General features: G+C 38.8%; 1 protein-coding gene across 2 annotated transcripts in view; it reads right to left on the bottom strand.

The window, feature by feature from the left end:
• Rc3h1 (ring finger and CCCH-type domains 1) overlaps nt 1-17,823 on the bottom strand; it is a 69,204-nt gene that overhangs the window by 17,577 nt on the left and 33,804 nt on the right. For both annotated transcript variants that reach the window (XM_028758906.1, XM_028758913.1), the window contains exons 4-11: nt 15,970-16,209; nt 15,185-15,360; nt 10,293-10,493; nt 7,990-8,122; nt 6,126-6,244; nt 4,106-4,218; nt 3,311-3,592; nt 2,021-2,235 (exon numbers count right to left, since the gene is read on the bottom strand). In XM_028758906.1, the coding sequence (XP_028614739.1) occupies nt 2,021-2,235; nt 3,311-3,592; nt 4,106-4,218; nt 6,126-6,244; nt 7,990-8,122; nt 10,293-10,493; nt 15,185-15,360; nt 15,970-16,209 (1,479 nt within the window). The remainder of the gene's footprint in view (nt 1-2,020; nt 2,236-3,310; nt 3,593-4,105; nt 4,219-6,125; nt 6,245-7,989; nt 8,123-10,292; nt 10,494-15,184; nt 15,361-15,969; nt 16,210-17,823) is intronic.

Genomic DNA, 17,823 nt, shown 5'->3' with positions numbered 1-17,823 from the left:
AGCACTCTACTACTGGGCAAGATTCTTAGCCCCTTTTTAAATAGTTCATTTTGAGATAGGGTCTTCTGAAGACTAGTATCCTGAACTCACTCTGTAGCCCAAGCATGCCTAGAACTTGAGATCCTCCTGCCTCAGGTTCCTCAGTAGTTGGCATTATAGACCTACTTCTCTAGGCCTTGCTACTATAGAGTTTCAACTTCAAAACTATGAGCTAGAAGATATGATATGCCAAAGATCCACTTTTCATAGCAATTATGATAATATCACAAGGTCCAGACGGGAAAAAGAATTCCAGCATAGAGGAGGGAAGGAGGACAAGCAATCCTACCACTAACTGAGGAACATCGCATTTGATAGCTGTTGGGAGAGGGAGAGTCAGTTTTTCTTACTGATGTGACCCCTTCTAGGCTGACCACTACCAGAGCAGGTCTCACTCCCAAGATTAGCTGGGCAACAAAAACTGGACTTGATGGAGAAAAAGAAACAACACTCAACCTCCAATTTGTGTAGAAAGGGATGGGAAGTGGTGAGGAGAGGGAGGCACTGACAGAAATGTGTTCAGGTACCCTGCATGACATGCTCAGCACTTGGCTGTGTACATCTAGGGGCTTCTCTGGCTCTAGAGTTCTTGAGACAAGAGCTCTAGCAATAAACTTTCCTGGAACCTCCAGTTAAGGTAGAAGATTTTTTATCTTTACTTTCTACAGCTAGCAAAGTAGTGCTTTTCTAGGACATGTTTTCTAAAGACTCAGTTGAAGTCTGCTTCCCTAGTACTTCCACCACATGGAACGAACCCACTTCTCTACTAAGTCTTTTTATGCTTAATATAGCTATAAAGATTTCTCTTTCTGTAACTGAACCCTTCCTGATAGAGTATAAAACTACACATTGGCTGCCTGAACAAAAATATATTTTTCCAAGAGATTAAAAAAATCAAGCCAGATTCTTTTATACCATTATCAGTCATGTTATATCAATCAAAATCTATTCTTATGTTAGATGCCTGCAATCTCAGCACTCAGGAGGGTGAGGCAGGAGGATCATCTTCATTCAAGGCCAGACTGAGATACAGTGAGTTCAAGGCAAGCCTGATTATATATATATATAATATATATATATAAATATAAAAATATCAAGCAAGTCTGTCTCAGAAAACAAAGTAACAACCAATAAGTAGCCTCTATTTCTGACAAGATTCAATACTTTAGTTTGAAATAAATATCAATATTCTCTTTAATATTTTGTCTTGTTTTATTTGATTGTAAGACAGAGTCTAACCAAGTAACCCTGGTTATCCTGGAACTATGTAGACCAGGCTGGCTTCTGCCTCTGACTCCTGAGTGCTGGAATCAGAGGCATGCACCAACACATACACTTTATTATTAAGCTGACTCTATACTACAGAACCTATAAACACTGGTTCTCAACCTTCCTAATGCTGCAACCCTTTAATACAGTTCCTCAAGTTGTGGTGACTTTCAACCATAACGTTATTTTTGTTGCTACTTCATAACTATTTAATTTGCTACTGTCACGAACTGCAATGTAAGTATTTTTGGAGACACAGCTTTGCTAAAGGGGTCACAACGAACAGGTTGAGAACCACTGCTCTGAAGACTTGTATGCAGTACCTTTTCAAATATATTAAAAGGCCAATATCAATAATTGAAAGGAAGGAAATCATTCTGTAAATCTAGTTTGCATCCACTTTTTTTTTCCATTCTTGAAAAAAAAAGTTTGGTCAGCTTTACTCAGTATACTTGCTCAGTAAATGTTAATCCCTTCTATAAAATTTATAAATTTTATCCTTTTTAATCTAAATAAATTTGAGTGACTAAAATACATGCATATACTTATTATACATCTTTAAGCAGGCAAAGAAATTTAGTTGATCATAAAAACCTCAGTTTTCCAAGTATTAAAAATACATTTTTTAAAAAAAAATCTAATAGAAGCCACTATGTAAATGATCACTCACAGCAGAATAAGGAAATGAGTAATATAAATGAAAGATTATTACCCTGCTGATAAGGTGCTGTCTCAAAAGCTGGGGCACTTCCTCGAGGATCCTGATAATAAACATCTGCTTGTTGTGCTGGATATAGCTGAGACCCTCGAGGTACCATCTGAATTGGTTTGGTGACAGGCATGGGAGGCAGATCTGTTGGTCCCCTTGGAGGTACAGGATGTGGATTCACAGGTAAGGCAGAGATACTCTTAGGGGCAGATTCCAGCCTAAGGGAGCAAAATTATACAAGACAAGTTTAAAGTCTCTAAAATATACTTTTAATACCCATTAAATGTTTCATATAAAAAGACTGCTAGTGAAACTGAAGGAGGGGCTGTCTGGAGATCATTTCACTTGGGTATCCATCCCATGTGCAGTCACCAAAGGTAGATGCTGAGGTGGAAATCAGGAAGTACATGCTGACAAGAGCCTGATATAGCTGTCTCCTCAGAGGTCTGCAAGAGTCTGACATATTCAGAGGCAGATGCTCACAGCTAACCATTGAACTGATCAAGGGGTTCCCAATGGAGGAGTTAGAGTGAAGACTGTAGGAGCTGAAAGGGTTTGCAGCCCCATGAGGAGAGCAACAATACCAACCAACCAGAGCTCCCAGGGTCTAAACCACCAGCCTGGGAGCACTTAGGGAGGGACCCATGGCTCCATCTGTATGTGTAAGGGTGGAGGGCCCTGTTGGGCATAGGTTGGAGAAGAGATCCTTGGTCTCATGAAGGCTGGACACCCCAGTGGGTGGGAATTTGAGGGTGGGGGGGGGTAGGTAGGGGCACATTTGCAGAGAAGCAGGAGGAGGGGTGAGGGGATAGGGGGTTCCTGGCCGGGGGGAGGGGGGCATAAGGGGATAACATGAAATGTAAAGAAAACATCCAATAAAAAAAAACTGCTAGTACTTCGAAAATTGATATATTTGAATGTAAATCTCTTATACAAATTTAAAGGAATTAATCTTCCTTAAAAAAAATAATCATCAGTGCAGGAAGAATAAGTAAAAGCCAATAAAATGAAAGCAAAAATTTTATTTTCTGGGCCAGGATGTAGCTCGTTGGTGGGTTCAACCCCTAGCAAAACATAGCTGGGCACGGTGCTGCTGGCCTGCCATTCCAGTACCTGGAGGTGCAGGGAGTAGGCTCAAATGTTCAAGGTTATCTCTGGATATGAAGTGAGTTAAAGGACAGACTTTGACTCAAAACAGAAGAACAAACAATAACACCAAGAAATCACTGGGGTTAGAACTAAACTCTTCTTTTCCCTCTACTCAGTTTACAAGGAAGAAACTTGAAGACGTACAGGTCAGGAGGGGACCCTGGAGCACTGCTGCTCAGATGGTCTAGCTTTACTGGTTTCAGAGAAGAATCAAAGCTGGGGTCTGTCCCACGTGGAATCAGCTGTGTCACTGTGCTCCCTGATGATACAATTCCATTTGGGAGTGCAGGAGGTTTTCTGCTTGACAAATCCACTGCACTTTCATCAGGAAGTATAGGTGCTGAAGGCAGGCCCACCTCATTAAGTTGACCCAAAGAGGCACTCAAGGGTCTTCTGGGAACCAGACGTTTGTTCATTTTACGAAATCTGTATGAAAAGCAAATGTTTCAACTACAAATACATCATGCAATTGGTAAGAATCAGTTAAAATTGTTAAAAAGTACTGGAACATTTTTTTTTTGTGTGTGTGTAGAAATAACTCATTTTGACATCTAGTTGATAAAATATAGCTTCCCATTTATAAGAACAATATAATGAAAACTAAAAAAAAAACTTAGAAAATGTACTAATTCATAAATATTTCGTAAGTGTTAAATTCAATTATTCTTTTTATATACTTTTTTTAAAGATTTACTTTATGTATGTGAGTACTCTGTTGCTGCTACTGTCTGCTACACCAAAAGAGGGCATCAGATCCCAATTCAGATGGTTGTGAGCTACCATGCAGTTGCTGGGAATTGAACTTGGATTTCTGGAAGAATAGCCAGTGCTCTTAACCACTGAGCCATCTCTCCATCAATAGCCCTTCTTATTGTATTTCTTAAAGCCAACAAATCATTCCCTATTCCAAAGTCTGTGTTTCATGGTTTTCATACTTACTTTTCCAGTTCTTCCTGTGAGTGTGCAAACGTACAGCTGGCCCCACGAGGGCATCCTCCCCTTTGCTTCATATCTCGACACATGTATGTTTTGTATTTGCTATGCTGTGGAGGCTAAAGCCAAGATCAAGACATTAGACATAAAACAAAACACACAATAACAAATGTAAATTTTATCTTTTCAGTTTCGCACTCTTACAGCACAGAAGAATTTAAGCTAATTCCCACATTTATCTAAACTACTCAGAGCAAAACTATTGAAGGGGGGAAATCAGAGTTCAAAATTAAATTGTGATTATTTATCATTAGTGTGGGGGAGTCAGAGGACAATTTTGTGGAGTTGGTTCTTTCCTTACACTTTTACCTAGGTTCTAGGTATTGAACATATGGTGCCTAGCTTGCATAAAGCTTCTGCCTACTGAGAGACTGTTCCAGCTCCAAAATTAAAATTTAAAAGTAGTTTTAATAGGGGATCAAGGTTAAGAGCACTGGCTGCTCTTCCAGAGGACGTGGGTTCAATTTCCAAGGTCCATATGGTGGCTCACAACCATCTGTTAACTCCAGTTCCAGGAAACAAAGACACCCTCTTCTGGCCTCCACAAGCACCAAGCACATGTATGTACAAAACACCCATACACAATGCATAGCTACACACTGTGTAGCTTTCAGACCACATCAGAGAAGTTTCTCAGTGTAGTGGGTGGGGGTTAACACAGAAACTCACAGCTAGTCACAGTGCAGGTAACTGTGGAATGCTCAGTTATAAAAGGACATCTCTGTCACATGTACACACACACTTTCACAAAGGCTTAGGGACCATCACGGATGAGAGGTCTGGCAGAAAGACTGTAGAAGCCAGAGGTCAGGGAGGACCAGAGCAAAACAGTGTCTTCTAGACATGACAAGACAGAACACTCATAAACTCTCAGCAGGAGTTCAATACCCTAGACTTTGATCTCTATGAGATGTTCTATCTGCCAAGTTCCTACATAACCAAAAATTCTTGAAAACCCTTAGCCTTGCAATTTTTGGGGCCAATATAAACTCCAAATAATAAAATTTCCTGTGTTTGATAACATTTTCTCAAACCCTGCTTTAGGAAGCTAGCCCTGTCAGATAGAAAATAATGCTTGCATAATTAGACCAAAGAATTTGGGTAATGGTCTTTATGCTCACTCAGTGGGATTACCAGTGAATTATGTAAGACCTTGTCTCTCACAAAATATAAAACCAAAAATGACTTTCAAAATGTATACTCTTCTAATATTTGGTTAGTGTTCATATAACATTAAGCTGGCTCCTAACAAAAACCACAACAATTTTGGGCCAAAAAGATGGTTCAGTGGGTGATGCTGCCAAGCCTCCAGGACCTTAAGACTGCCTGCCCTCTCACCTCCACACATTACACAAGTAAGTGGGAAACAATACTTTTTTAAAACTAGAAGATGATTTGGCACACTAGCATAATAAACATTATTAATGAAATTCTTTAAAATACTAACACAGAAAAAAAAATCTACACTTATTTGAAAAGTGCTAGTGATTCAGCATTGGTATCAAAAAGTGACATTATCAAACTGAAATGTAACATAAAATTACTTAAGAAAAATTAAAACACTAACTGCTAACCATGTTAACTTAGAGTTTCTATAGTCAGGATCTTTTTTTAAAGCAAAGCAATTAAAACTTTATTTTATATGAATGGGAGTTTTGCCTGCATGTATGTCTACACACTAGTGCATGCCTGGTACCCACAGAGGCCAGAAGAGGGCATCTAATTCCCCTGGAACTGGTGGAGTTAGAGGAGGTTGTGAACCACTATGTGGATGCTGGGACTTGAACTGGGTGATCTCTCAAAAAGCAGCTAGTTCTCTTAACCAAGGAGCTCTCTACAGCCCCTATAGTCAGAGACTTAAAATATTCCTATCATTATATTTTGCTTTGTAGCTGTACCTACAGTGGCCAGTTTGTAGGTATACCCAAGCTTGCTTTTCTGAAGATTTCAAATAGGAACCCCTTACCTGCTGTTGATCTGCTCCTTTTTTGCTGTGGTTCTGGATATAATCAACCAGTCCATGTACTACTGTACGTACAGCAACCAGTCCATTTTCTAGCTGTTCCCATGTTGGAGGAGGAGCATCTAGAAAATTAAAAATTAAACAAAACCTATACTCCTATGCAGTGTTCTATTCAATATTAAACTTATGTGATCAAGTTAATTGTTTTGCAGCTTTCAGACACTTGTTCATCTGTGATGATTAGTGGTGCCAACTTAAAAGGCCCTAGAATCAGCAGAGAGACGGGTCTCCGGCTATGCCTCTGGTGGATTATCTTGATCATGTTAACTTCTACAGAAACACCATCTTACCTGTGTCATTCATCCCTCCCTGTTTCCTGACTGTGGATGTGATATGTAAGCTGCTTCAAGCTCCCAATGCCTTGACTTCCCTGCCATAATAGACTGGACTGTGAGCTCAAACAACCCTTCTCTCTTAAACTGTGCCCCCCCACACACACAGACACACAGACACAGACACACACGCACGCACATTGTGGGGAGGTGAGTATGACAAGAACTGTGAATTCAGCTGATAGTGGAACCGGTAACCTTGAAAAACAGGTTTGGCTAGAAAGATGGAGACAAATGACTGATCAGAGTGAATTTGAGACAGTGGTATAGAACTGGAGACATCATCCAGGGGCAGAGTGTTTGTCAATAGTTTACTGTTATGTAAGGAGAGAATATACCAGCCAGCTGTAGGAGACACACTAATATGGTGGCAAGAACTGTAGCATTTCTTTTTTAATTGGTTACAATGCTAATTAACAAAAATGGGAAAAATAACTGCTACACACACACTCACACACACACGAATAAAAAAGATCTGATTTGATTAAGTCATTTTGGGACTCAATCTGTAAATATGGAGTGACGAAAATTTAAGAGGGTCTGAAAACCAGAGTCGTTCTATAAGCACATTACTAAAAAGGCATGTGTGGAGATATGATTGCAGCAGTAAGTAACCTGAAGTGACAGCATCAGTAGTAGAGAAAATTGAAAATATTAAGTCTCAAAGGAAAGGACTAAAGCTATCATTAAGGAATAAACAGGAAGTGTGGGTCACAGGAAATTATGAAAGAAAAACAGATAAATACCATGTCTTAAAAGGTATGGAGAACAAGTGAAAGAACATGTAAAAAAGACAAAAGAAACATAGCTAGAAGAGCAGGCATCAAAGATGAAGCTCACTTTGAAACAGACAGATGATGCAGAGTATCAGGAAGCACCGGGAAAATGGGTCTGCAGTGACACGAGCAGTGACAGAGCTCTTGGGGAATCTACTTTATACAGAGGTAACTCTTGAGGCTAAGGATCCAAGGAAACCATTCCAAGGACACAGACAGCACTGCTGTGAATGGAGTGGGGTGGAATGATGCAAATAAAAACAAAGCAGAAGTTTTGATGTATCAAAGAAGAGGCATCTGGTATTAGTAACTGCTGGAAACGCACAACATAGTTTAAGGACTCAGAAGTCATGTCTGGAAGGAGTGACTAGGAAACTATAGTAAGCAGTATGTAGATTCAGCTCCATAGTAGGAGTGGACTCTGAGAGGCTAGCAGCTGAAATACTGTTCAAGTAACAGGTCATTAGGTATATTTTCAGGTCAAGAAGGGGTGAGAAACAAATGCCCGAGTAAAGGCTAAGAAAGAGAATAATGAGCAGAACAAGGTATTATGAGAAGATGGGATAATGGAAACACAGCCAAAGAAAAGCTGAGAAAGCTACTTTGGGAAACTTTAGAGGAACATAACAAAAGATAACTGAAAAACCAAGCAAGTACTGAGGGACACATAAACGGTCCACTAACTTCACTTAGCTTTACCTGGACTAGGGTCAATGTTTGCTAGTAGCTCCAAATGGGGTCTTAGTCGGTTCAAATTCGCTGGGTCTCCAGTCCGCTGGAGAGCAATTGTTAGCTCCTGAACACTCTGTGCAAAAGAGGCAGGGGTCTGCAACTTAAAAGAAAAAAAATCAACATTAATCTTCCAAAAGATCAGATAAAACCTTTAAAGCACAGTTTATTTACACTTTTCATTTTTACAGTTTATTAAATTTACTTTGTATCTATCTACCTAACCTATGCTGAGGCCAGACTGAAACACCTGATACCTAAAGATCTTTCTTCCTATCCACAGCTTGGTACATTGTGTACAATACTATGTTCCCTCTGTTATGATACTCTTCAAATAGGAGGCCTTTCTCCCCATATCACTATATTAGTTGGGTTCTTGGTAGTCTTTCCATATACCTGAAATTTAGAATTATAATAATCTAGAGATAATGTCAAAAAATAGTAAGAATAATGCCACTAAATAGTCATACTGAATGAGTTCAAGTTCTTAAGACCAAATATCATAACACTAAATATATATATACTGTACAAACTAAATTTCATATATTAAATAGTCTAAATAATTTCAAATGTTTAGTACAGTTGAAAAAAAGTCCTGTTATGATTTGATTGCAGGACATAGAGAGATCAAACTAGAAAAGACGTGGAACCTTCTTCCCTCTTGGCTAGCTTTCATGGTGCTATATGGCTCTATGCAGGGTGCTGGGGGAGATAAGTCAACAGTGGTCTCACTCAATAGCTAACCTGCCCAGGCAAGAGGTGGCCATCAATGTAATGTGGCATGAAGGTTACTGGGATAACCAAAAAGCTTTTTAAACTGGACTATAGGCTGTTCTATATCTGGTATTCACATCTGGCATTTTAAACCTGTTAAAAGCCAATGACCAAGGAGGTCACAGGCCCTACAGTGAACCTACTTGTTTTGTTAGATGGACATGTCATCAAACTGCCTTATTCTTTTTGTTTATCCCTATAGATCAATGCTTTTTTCAACCTTGCTTGGAGATATTTCTTTCTGCATGGATAGCAGTTAGTTTAGAGACTCATAACTGGTCAACGTTCTGAGAATAAATGACTGTTGAATATTTACCTAAATAGGACATCTTTATCATACCAACAGTACCACCACCAAAGAATACAAAGAAGAGGTATAAAGAATATAAAAGCTGGAGAATGGGAAGAAGTGCTGGGAAATTTCTTCTAGACGTGACACAGTTGTCCTCCTGGACTCACAGCAGCTATGGTTACCTTCACAAGATCAAGCCAGTCATCATTCCAGCTTATGAGAGACAAACTATGAGGCGCCACCCCTAGCTGAGAAGTTACTGGCAGTTGACGGCTGCCAGAGAAGGGTTATTTTTCTTTAGTGATGCATGTGGCCCTGGTACCATGTTCCAGTGGAGGACCCCATGCTCATGTGCATGCTGATATCACTAATTGTACTTGGAGGACTATTGTGAAAAATAAAAAGAGATTATGAAGATAGAAAGAATGTATCATTCTGAGTAGAGGGTAGAAAAAAATGAGAAAGGGCAGCTGGAATAAATATGATCAAGATGAACTTGTCAAAGAATAAATATTTTTAAAATATTCTGATTTAGTTTGGGATTCTTGAAGGTTGACTATTTCTCTAAAACATAATGAGAACTGCAGATGGAGACCAGGAAAGAGGACAACATTTGAAATGTAAATAAATAAAATAACCAATAAAAAAAACCCAAAACAAAACAACAATAACAAAAAAACTAATGAGACATACACTCACACAATAAAAAGCTCATTCTAATAAATCCTCTTATATTTATTCATTCTATAAGTTCTGTTATTCTAGAGAACTGTGACTAATATGAAGGTATTCAAGGAAGAGTTACCAACAGTAAAAAGCAGAATATAAAATAAAACTAATTGATAACTCTCAATCAATATATCAGTTACTCAAAAACTGTCATGTTTTGGGGTATCTACTGTAGTGGTCTTTACATTTAAACAGACAGTTCCAGAAAGTACAAAGCCCTCTGGATTCTTTGGGCAATAAAGGAAGAAAGGTGGATGACAAGGACTTTGGGAGAGTGCTGGTTGAAGCACTGTACACTATTGTCATTCTGATAGGACTAGCTATGACATAATAATATCTGGACACACCAAATCTCATTTATAGAGGCCTGAAATATACTATTTACAATAGTATTCATTTGTTAAATAAAATAATTACAGAATAATAATTATCAAGACTCCAAAATTATTTATGAAGTAAGGGACAATAAAGACACTACCTTGTCAATAATAGACTGCATATGAGATTTGTGAGACTGGTCCCCATAAAGCAGAGAGGACCACTGGTCTGGTGCAATCCTTAAGCCAGCTTCCATAGCAATCTGCACTATCTGGGAGTCATGTTCTCGCCTCAGAGCTTCGTAAGTCCTAAATTCTTCTTTCAGCTGCATCAAAGAAGAGTCTTCATCACGTTTGGTGACCTAAAAAGACATATACACACAAAATCTAATAACAGACAAAAGCCTCAACTTTATATAAACACATATAGACAAAAAAAAATGTGATTTTTAAAAAACTCCAATTTACTTTGTGTGTCTTGGTTTGATGTGTACCATATGTGGCAGGTGTACACAGAGGAAACTCCCAGGAACCAGTTCTCTTCTTTCATCACGTGGGTTCCAAGACCCACATTGAGCCATCTTACCAGCCCGGGGAGGGTGGGGGAGGGGAATCAAAATAATACCTTTTTTTTTTGAGCAGCAGATAACCAGATAAAAATGGAATATACCATCCTGCCTGCAAAACATCTCCCATTATAGATGTCAAAATTTTGCATTTTTTAAAGACCGGGCTCTCACTACATAGCTCTTGCTGGCCTGGAACTCAGAGATATGCCTGCTTCTGCTGCCCCCCCCCCCCCCCCGGCCCCCGCCCGCAGATGATGGAGTTAAAGGTATGCAACATCATCATACCCAGCCATAAATGTCAGAATCTTCTTAAAGAAAGAATGAACGTGTGGGTAAAAAGTTCACAGTACAGAATTTAACAGATTCATGTGTATATACAGGCATTTTTAAAATTAAGAAAATATTTAATGAGTATAATTCTTTTAAAAAACAGTATATGTTTCTTCTTTATAAATGTAGATCACAAGTCTAAGGCTTGCCTAGCATTAAGTTATCCAACACTAATAAATAAAGAGCTTCCAATATGACTAACTGAATTTATCTTAATTTTTCCATGGAGTATTGTGGAACAGGCCATAGCCAAAAAGTATAGAGCATGAAATGCTGGTCTGTAATAATAATATCTTTTAATAATAAAACTCACACCTGGATGTGGTAGTACTTACTTGCAATCTCAATATTCAGGGGGTAGAAGCAGGAACATCAGAAATTCAAGGCCAGCCTTATGTATCTAACAAGTTCAAGATCAGGGAGGGCTACAAAACTGTTTCAAATACAAATAACAAAATCAACACTGTTTTTTAATAAAACCCACTTTTTAAAAACAAATGCACAGCAGGGAGGGAAATGGAGAGATGGCTCAGATGGTAAAGCACGTGCTGTATAAGCACGAGGACCTACATGAGTCCGTCACCTCCAGGACCAACTAAATGGGGGCAGGGAAGCAAGGTATGACTTTAGTCCCGTGTCTCCAAAGAGCACTGAAGAGGCATAGACACAACTGAGTAATCCTGTACTCAGCTACCAGAGTCAGTAAGCTCTAAGGTTCAGTGTGACCCCCAACAAAAATTAAAATAGAGTGCAACCAGGGAAGATACTTGATGCTGACTCCAGCTCCTGTGTATAGCTCCATGCCACACACATACTTAAAAAAAGAAAAAAAAAACTTACCTTTATTTAACACTTGTTATGTGTAGTTACCTAACTAAACCTAATGGTTTATATTATCATATTACTATATTAACTCACTTTAATTTTTGTAGCACATCTGATGTATGTGTTATTGTTATCTCAGTAACTTATACTTTGAGTCATGGCTAAGGGTTTAAAATTTTAAAATAATTCTCACCTAGACTCACAAACTTCCTAGGACATTTTAAAACATATTTGGAGGTTGGAGTTGTAGGTCATGGCAGAGTGGTTCATTCCCCATACTGCTAAAAACACAATTGTATTGTGTTAACCTTTTATTCCCATAAGGACCTATATCATTATAGTAGAAAAATGTTCCCTTTTAACTTTCTACCTAAAAACACCTCATACTTCTATAGTCAGAAATTATAGATCACACTTAAAAATTTTTAATTTTATTTTTTCTAGAACAACACTGGATTTTATTAAGCAAGAAGTACACAATCTCAGAGAAAGATCAAGTATGGCTATAAAAAAAAAGCTATCATTTCATCCTTATAACAAAATAAGGCCCAACTAAACCTTTCATTAGGAAATCAGATGAACAAACACAAATAAACATGTATATGTATGAAAATACTTCCTCAACATAGGCTAGTCCTCTTTAAAAGGTAGAATATGCTTTCTACATTGGCTCCCTCAATATTGTATTATTTTGAGTTGTAGTTGCTGTGGATTGAACCCAGAGCTTTGGACACATTATAAGCACTCTATCACTGAGCAATATCCCCAAAACCTTCATTACTCTAAAAACAACCAAGAAATTTTAAGAACTATCACATCAAAAATCCTGGAACTGTAGTGTATTGAGAGATGTCAAACAGGTCAGCCAGATGGCTCAGCAGGTAAAGGCACATGCTGCATAAGCCTGACAACCAAAACTCAATCCCCAGAACCCACAGAAAAGTGCAAGGAGAAAACCAAGTCCACAAAATTGTATTGTATCTGCTATGGATAACACACATATATACACACACACACACACACACACAGAGAGAGAGGGGGGGAGAGGGAGGAGGGGGCTTGGTTAGAGGCTTGAGAGATGGCTCAGAGGTTAAGAACAGTTGCCAGTCTTTTAGAGAACCCAGGTTAGGTTCCCACCATCCTTTTCAGGTGGCTTATAAACACCTGTAACCAGCTTCAGAGAATATGACACACACACACGGCATATACTCACATATATAAAGTAATAACTAAACAAAATGGCTAGTGAATGACTTAAATTACTCAGAATTTAAATTTTTTCTAGAGCTATCAATACGGATCAGTGGGTAAAGTTATCTGTTGCCAAACCTGATGACTCAAGTTCAATTCCTGGGATCTATATGGTGAAAGGAGAGAACCAACACCCACAAGTTGTCCCCTTACCTCCATATGTACATAGTGACACATGCATACCCATCTACCACTGATTCCCCACACTATACAAAATAAATCAAATTTTAAAAAATGAAAATTTATTATAAAATAAATTTAGTAAAAAACTTGTATACCTAGACACTGTGGCATACAACCATAACTGAGGTAGAATGACTGTTATCTAGGCCAGTCAAACTACATAGTGAGTCTGTCTCAACAACAGCAACAACAAAGTTACATTTCAAAACTTGCTTATGCTTTATTGGTTGTCTGTGATACTAAGAACTCACTCAGGGCATCACACACTAGGAAAGGACTCTACCTAAGCTTCTTATAATTTGTATTTGTTTCTGTTAGTAGAGAACATATAACATGGAAAGCATGCAGACATTCTGAAATATATTCTAAATTATATTCAGTGAAGAATTATTTTATTCTTTCTAACCATTACAATAAATGTGAAATACTATATTTAGAAAAACTCAGAACTGAAGGGAGTAATTTTGGTTGTAAGTCAATACAAAAAACTGAAATCCCTTTTCAGTACACCATCAGTTGAAGAATTATAGTGATTTTAGGAATGGAAGTATTAGTTACAACATATATCAGAAGAAAGAAAATTTTTTTTTTAAGAAGACAGGAAAATAAAGCAGAATGAGCAGTAAGTGATGCCTGATGGGTATCAATGTTCGAGGCAGTTCATGTTCAAGCTGGAGTATGAGAGAATGTGTCCAGCACTATCACCTACATTGAAGCCAGATGGTGAATTGGTATCTCGGTCTATACAAGTACAAAAGGAACAAACTCTCAAAAACCTTATCACTGCTTCGGGGACTCTGGACTAATTTTGTCTACAGTCTTGGAAGGTACATTGGCTAGTTCTGTGTGAAAATGCTTCCACTAGACTGGTGTGTAAGCAAGCCTGTGGTGCATTCTCTTGATCAATAACTGATGTGGGAGGGCCCAGCACAGCCCATTGTGGGCGGTGTCACCCCTGGGCTGGTGATCACGGTGCTAAGACAGCAGGCCGCAGCACTTTTGTATGGAGTGCTTCAATTTCTTTTTTTTCTTTGTCTTTTTTTTATTTATTTACACTCCAGATTTTACTCCCCAGCCCCCATCAACCCTCTGACTGTTCCACATCCCATACCTCCTCCCCACACTCCTGTCTCCCGAGGATGTCCTACTCCTTAGTCCCTATCCAACCAGACCTTTAAACTCCCTGGGGCCTTCAGTCTCTTGAGGGTTAGATGCATCTTCTCTGACTGAACCCAGACTCAGCAGTCCTCTGCTGTATGTGTTGGGGGCCTCATATCAGCTGGTGTACACTGCCTGGTTGGTGGTCCAGTGTCTGAGAGATCTCGGGGATTCAGGTTAATTGAGACTGCTGGTCCTCCTACAGGGTCACCCTCCTCCTCAGCCTTTCCCAACTTCAACCACAGGGGTCAGTAGCTTCTGTCCATTGGTTGAGTGGTCAATTCTTGTCTTGAATTCCGCCAATGACGGATTGTGGCGTGGAAGTGCATGCAAAATAAACTCTTTCTTCTCTAAACAGCTTTGGTCATGGTGTTTCATCATAGTAATAGAAACCCTAACTAAGTAGAAATCCTAACTAAAACAGAGGGAATAACAAGATGATTAATCTCTTCATATAAATTTAAGGGGTGAGACTGTATTTCAGCAATATAGTACTTGACTAACATGTGCAAGGCTCTGGGTTCAATCCCTACCAGTGCAAACAGACAGGCCAAAACCAAAACCCAACAAACCAAACCCAGATTTAACTAGAGCATTATACTATCTGCCTTCTTTAAGAAAGAAAAAAATGGTGCTATTTTCTGAAAAGTACAGGCAATTTTATTAATGTCCAAGTTTAATATTTAAGTTTGGAGACACGGCAATGTTTCAAGCTGAACTAGAGTTTAGGTTCATACCTTGAAGCAGGAGGCTCTGTAGAGGAGCTGAACAACATGTCCAATGCTGGTTTTAGAGGCTTGAGGAAAACGTGGCTCCAGTCTTTGCACCACAAAGAGAACCAACACTTTCCGTGACAATGCAGAACCATCTTCCAAGGCCAGCAAGACCAGCTTCAGAGCTTCCTCCTGCATTGCTAGGAAAAATAGCATAATCAAGATGTATTGTGAGCAAAGATGACCTAAATCCATTATCTGAAAAGCAACATAATACCATGCCATTAACAAGTAAAACAATGAGCCAGGCATGGTAGTGCACATCTTTAATCCCAGCACTCTGTACTAGAGGTCAACCTGATGAGTTCCAGGATAGCCAGAGCTACACAACAAAACCCTGTCTCAAAAACAGAAGACAGACAGACAAACCAAAACCAAACCACCACCAAAACCTCCAAACAATATATTTACATATATTTATACATATATATATATATATTTACATATATACACATATATTTACAACTATATTTGAAAGCCACATTTGTGGGCAATTCTGTCATATTAAGTAGTGAGTGATTAATATAGAGAAAAACATTTTTAATGACTAATAAAATGAGAAAAGTCTATGAATTCTCTGAAAAAGTATCAAGCCAGGATTGTCAAGTAGAACAATGCTTGAAACAGAATTTAAATTTAACAAAAGATGAGGGTTTGTACATTTCTTAAGGCTTTTTACTCTATACTTTTAGAATACCTACTAAGGATAAGTAAGCAGACAAAGCAACAAACAAACTTCAGTTACATACCTGGTCCAAGGAACTGGCAGCCCCTAGCTCTGACTGCTGCCCAGAGATTAGAAGAGAGTTGCTGAGGATTCTGATGCTGGAGAATGAGCTCCGTAACTGTGCGTTCACCTAAAGATCTAGCAGCCCTCATAGCACGGATCCTGCCTTCTTCTTCCACTAGCTGGCAATGGACCAGAGTCACAAGTTTCCTCTGCATTGGGCGACTCAGAACACTCTGAGTAGTGCTATTCAGACCCACTCCTGGAGAGGAGAACAAGGAAGCTATTTCTAGGTTTACACTGCAATTTTATAATCCAGGAGCACTTCCTCTGGAGTGGCTCATTTGTGGGCTAGCTCTCAGTCTCATTAGAACATTTAAAGTAAACAATAAACCAACAGTCTGGACATCCACACCTTTAATCCTAGCACTTGAGAGGCAAGGGTAGCTAGACCTCTGAGAGGCCAGCCTGGTCTACAGAATGAGCTCCAGAGCAGCCAGAGCAACACAGAGAAACCTTGTCTCAAAATACCAAACAAACAAGTAATTAAGTAAATAAAACCATACAACAATAACATTTAAAAAGTAAAGCAAATGTATGTAGATAAATATCACTCATTATGGCATTCAAAACACTATTATTCATTTTAATCATAGAAGAAAAAACTGACAGAAAACAGCAATTAATCCAAGACCCAAATATTGATGTTCTAATAGTTCCGGTATATTATTACTGGTATATCTTACTAATAGTTAACAGTAGGCCCTTTCTGGAAGGTAACAACTTCCATTTTCTTACCATTTTCCACAAATACAACCTAAAACTAGACAAAGATTCGAAGTTTGTCAAGTGATAACTGGGGATAGAGCTGCTAGAATGCCCAACCCTGGAGTTCACTCGCAGCACCCCCAAATAAGTAACCTTAGCCCTTGGGAAGGAGACAGGATGATCAAAAGTCCAAAGCTATCCTTGGTCACAAAGCAACTTTAAAGCCAACCTGGGCTAAATGAGACCCTGTCTTCAAAGGAAAAAAAAACAAAAACACCACAAAAAACAAAGCTGTCAAAAACTTGAAAAGCCCTTCTAAATCATGTTGTATGCATTTCTATAGCCACTCATATTTCCAACATCATGCAAACTCTAGAGTTAGTACTACTTTATATGATGTGGGTTATATTATCTAGCATGAAGTAGGCTTGGCTTATAATGGATAAATTTTATTGGCATTCACTAGGGCTAGCTGTATATACAGTTCAGTAGTAGAACACTTGTCTAGCACTGATATCTAAGTAGGGGAAAAAGTGGAAATGGAAGAGAGGCGGGAGCGAGAAAGGGAAGAAACAGAGAAAAAAAAAGGTTTCTTTTTCTTTTTTAAAAGGTTTATTTATTTTTATCTCTATGAGTACACTGTAGCTGTCTTCAGACACACACTAGAAGAATGCATCAGATCCCATTACAGATGGTTGTGAGCAACCATGTGGTTGCTGGGAATTGAACTCAGGATCTCTGGAAGAGCAGTCAGTGCTCTTAACCACTGATCCAGCTCTCCAGCCCAAGAAAAGGTTTCATACATTTGTATTCATTTGTAGCTCAATTATTGTGGTAATAAAAGTATTTGAGCTGGGTGATGGTGGCACACACCTTTAATCCCAGCACTTGGGAGGCAGAGGCAGGTGGATTTCTGAGTTCGAGGCCAGCCTGGTCTACAGAGTGAGTTCCAGGACAACCAGAGCTATACAGAGAAACCCTGTCTCAAAAAAACAAACAAACAAAAAAAAGTATTCGTAACAGATAATTTGGCCAAGTATGATAGGGCATACCTTTAATCCTGGCACTTGAAAGAGGAGGCAGGTAGATCTCTGTGAATGTGGCCAGC

Source organism: Grammomys surdaster, unplaced genomic scaffold, assembly GCF_004785775.1.
Source record: "Grammomys surdaster isolate TR1022 unplaced genomic scaffold, NIH_TR_1.0 130, whole genome shotgun sequence".
Taxonomy (NCBI): Eukaryota; Metazoa; Chordata; class Mammalia; order Rodentia; family Muridae; genus Grammomys; species Grammomys surdaster.
The sequence above is the reverse complement of the archived record's forward strand: the minus strand, read 5'-3'. Positions and strand labels throughout refer to the sequence as shown.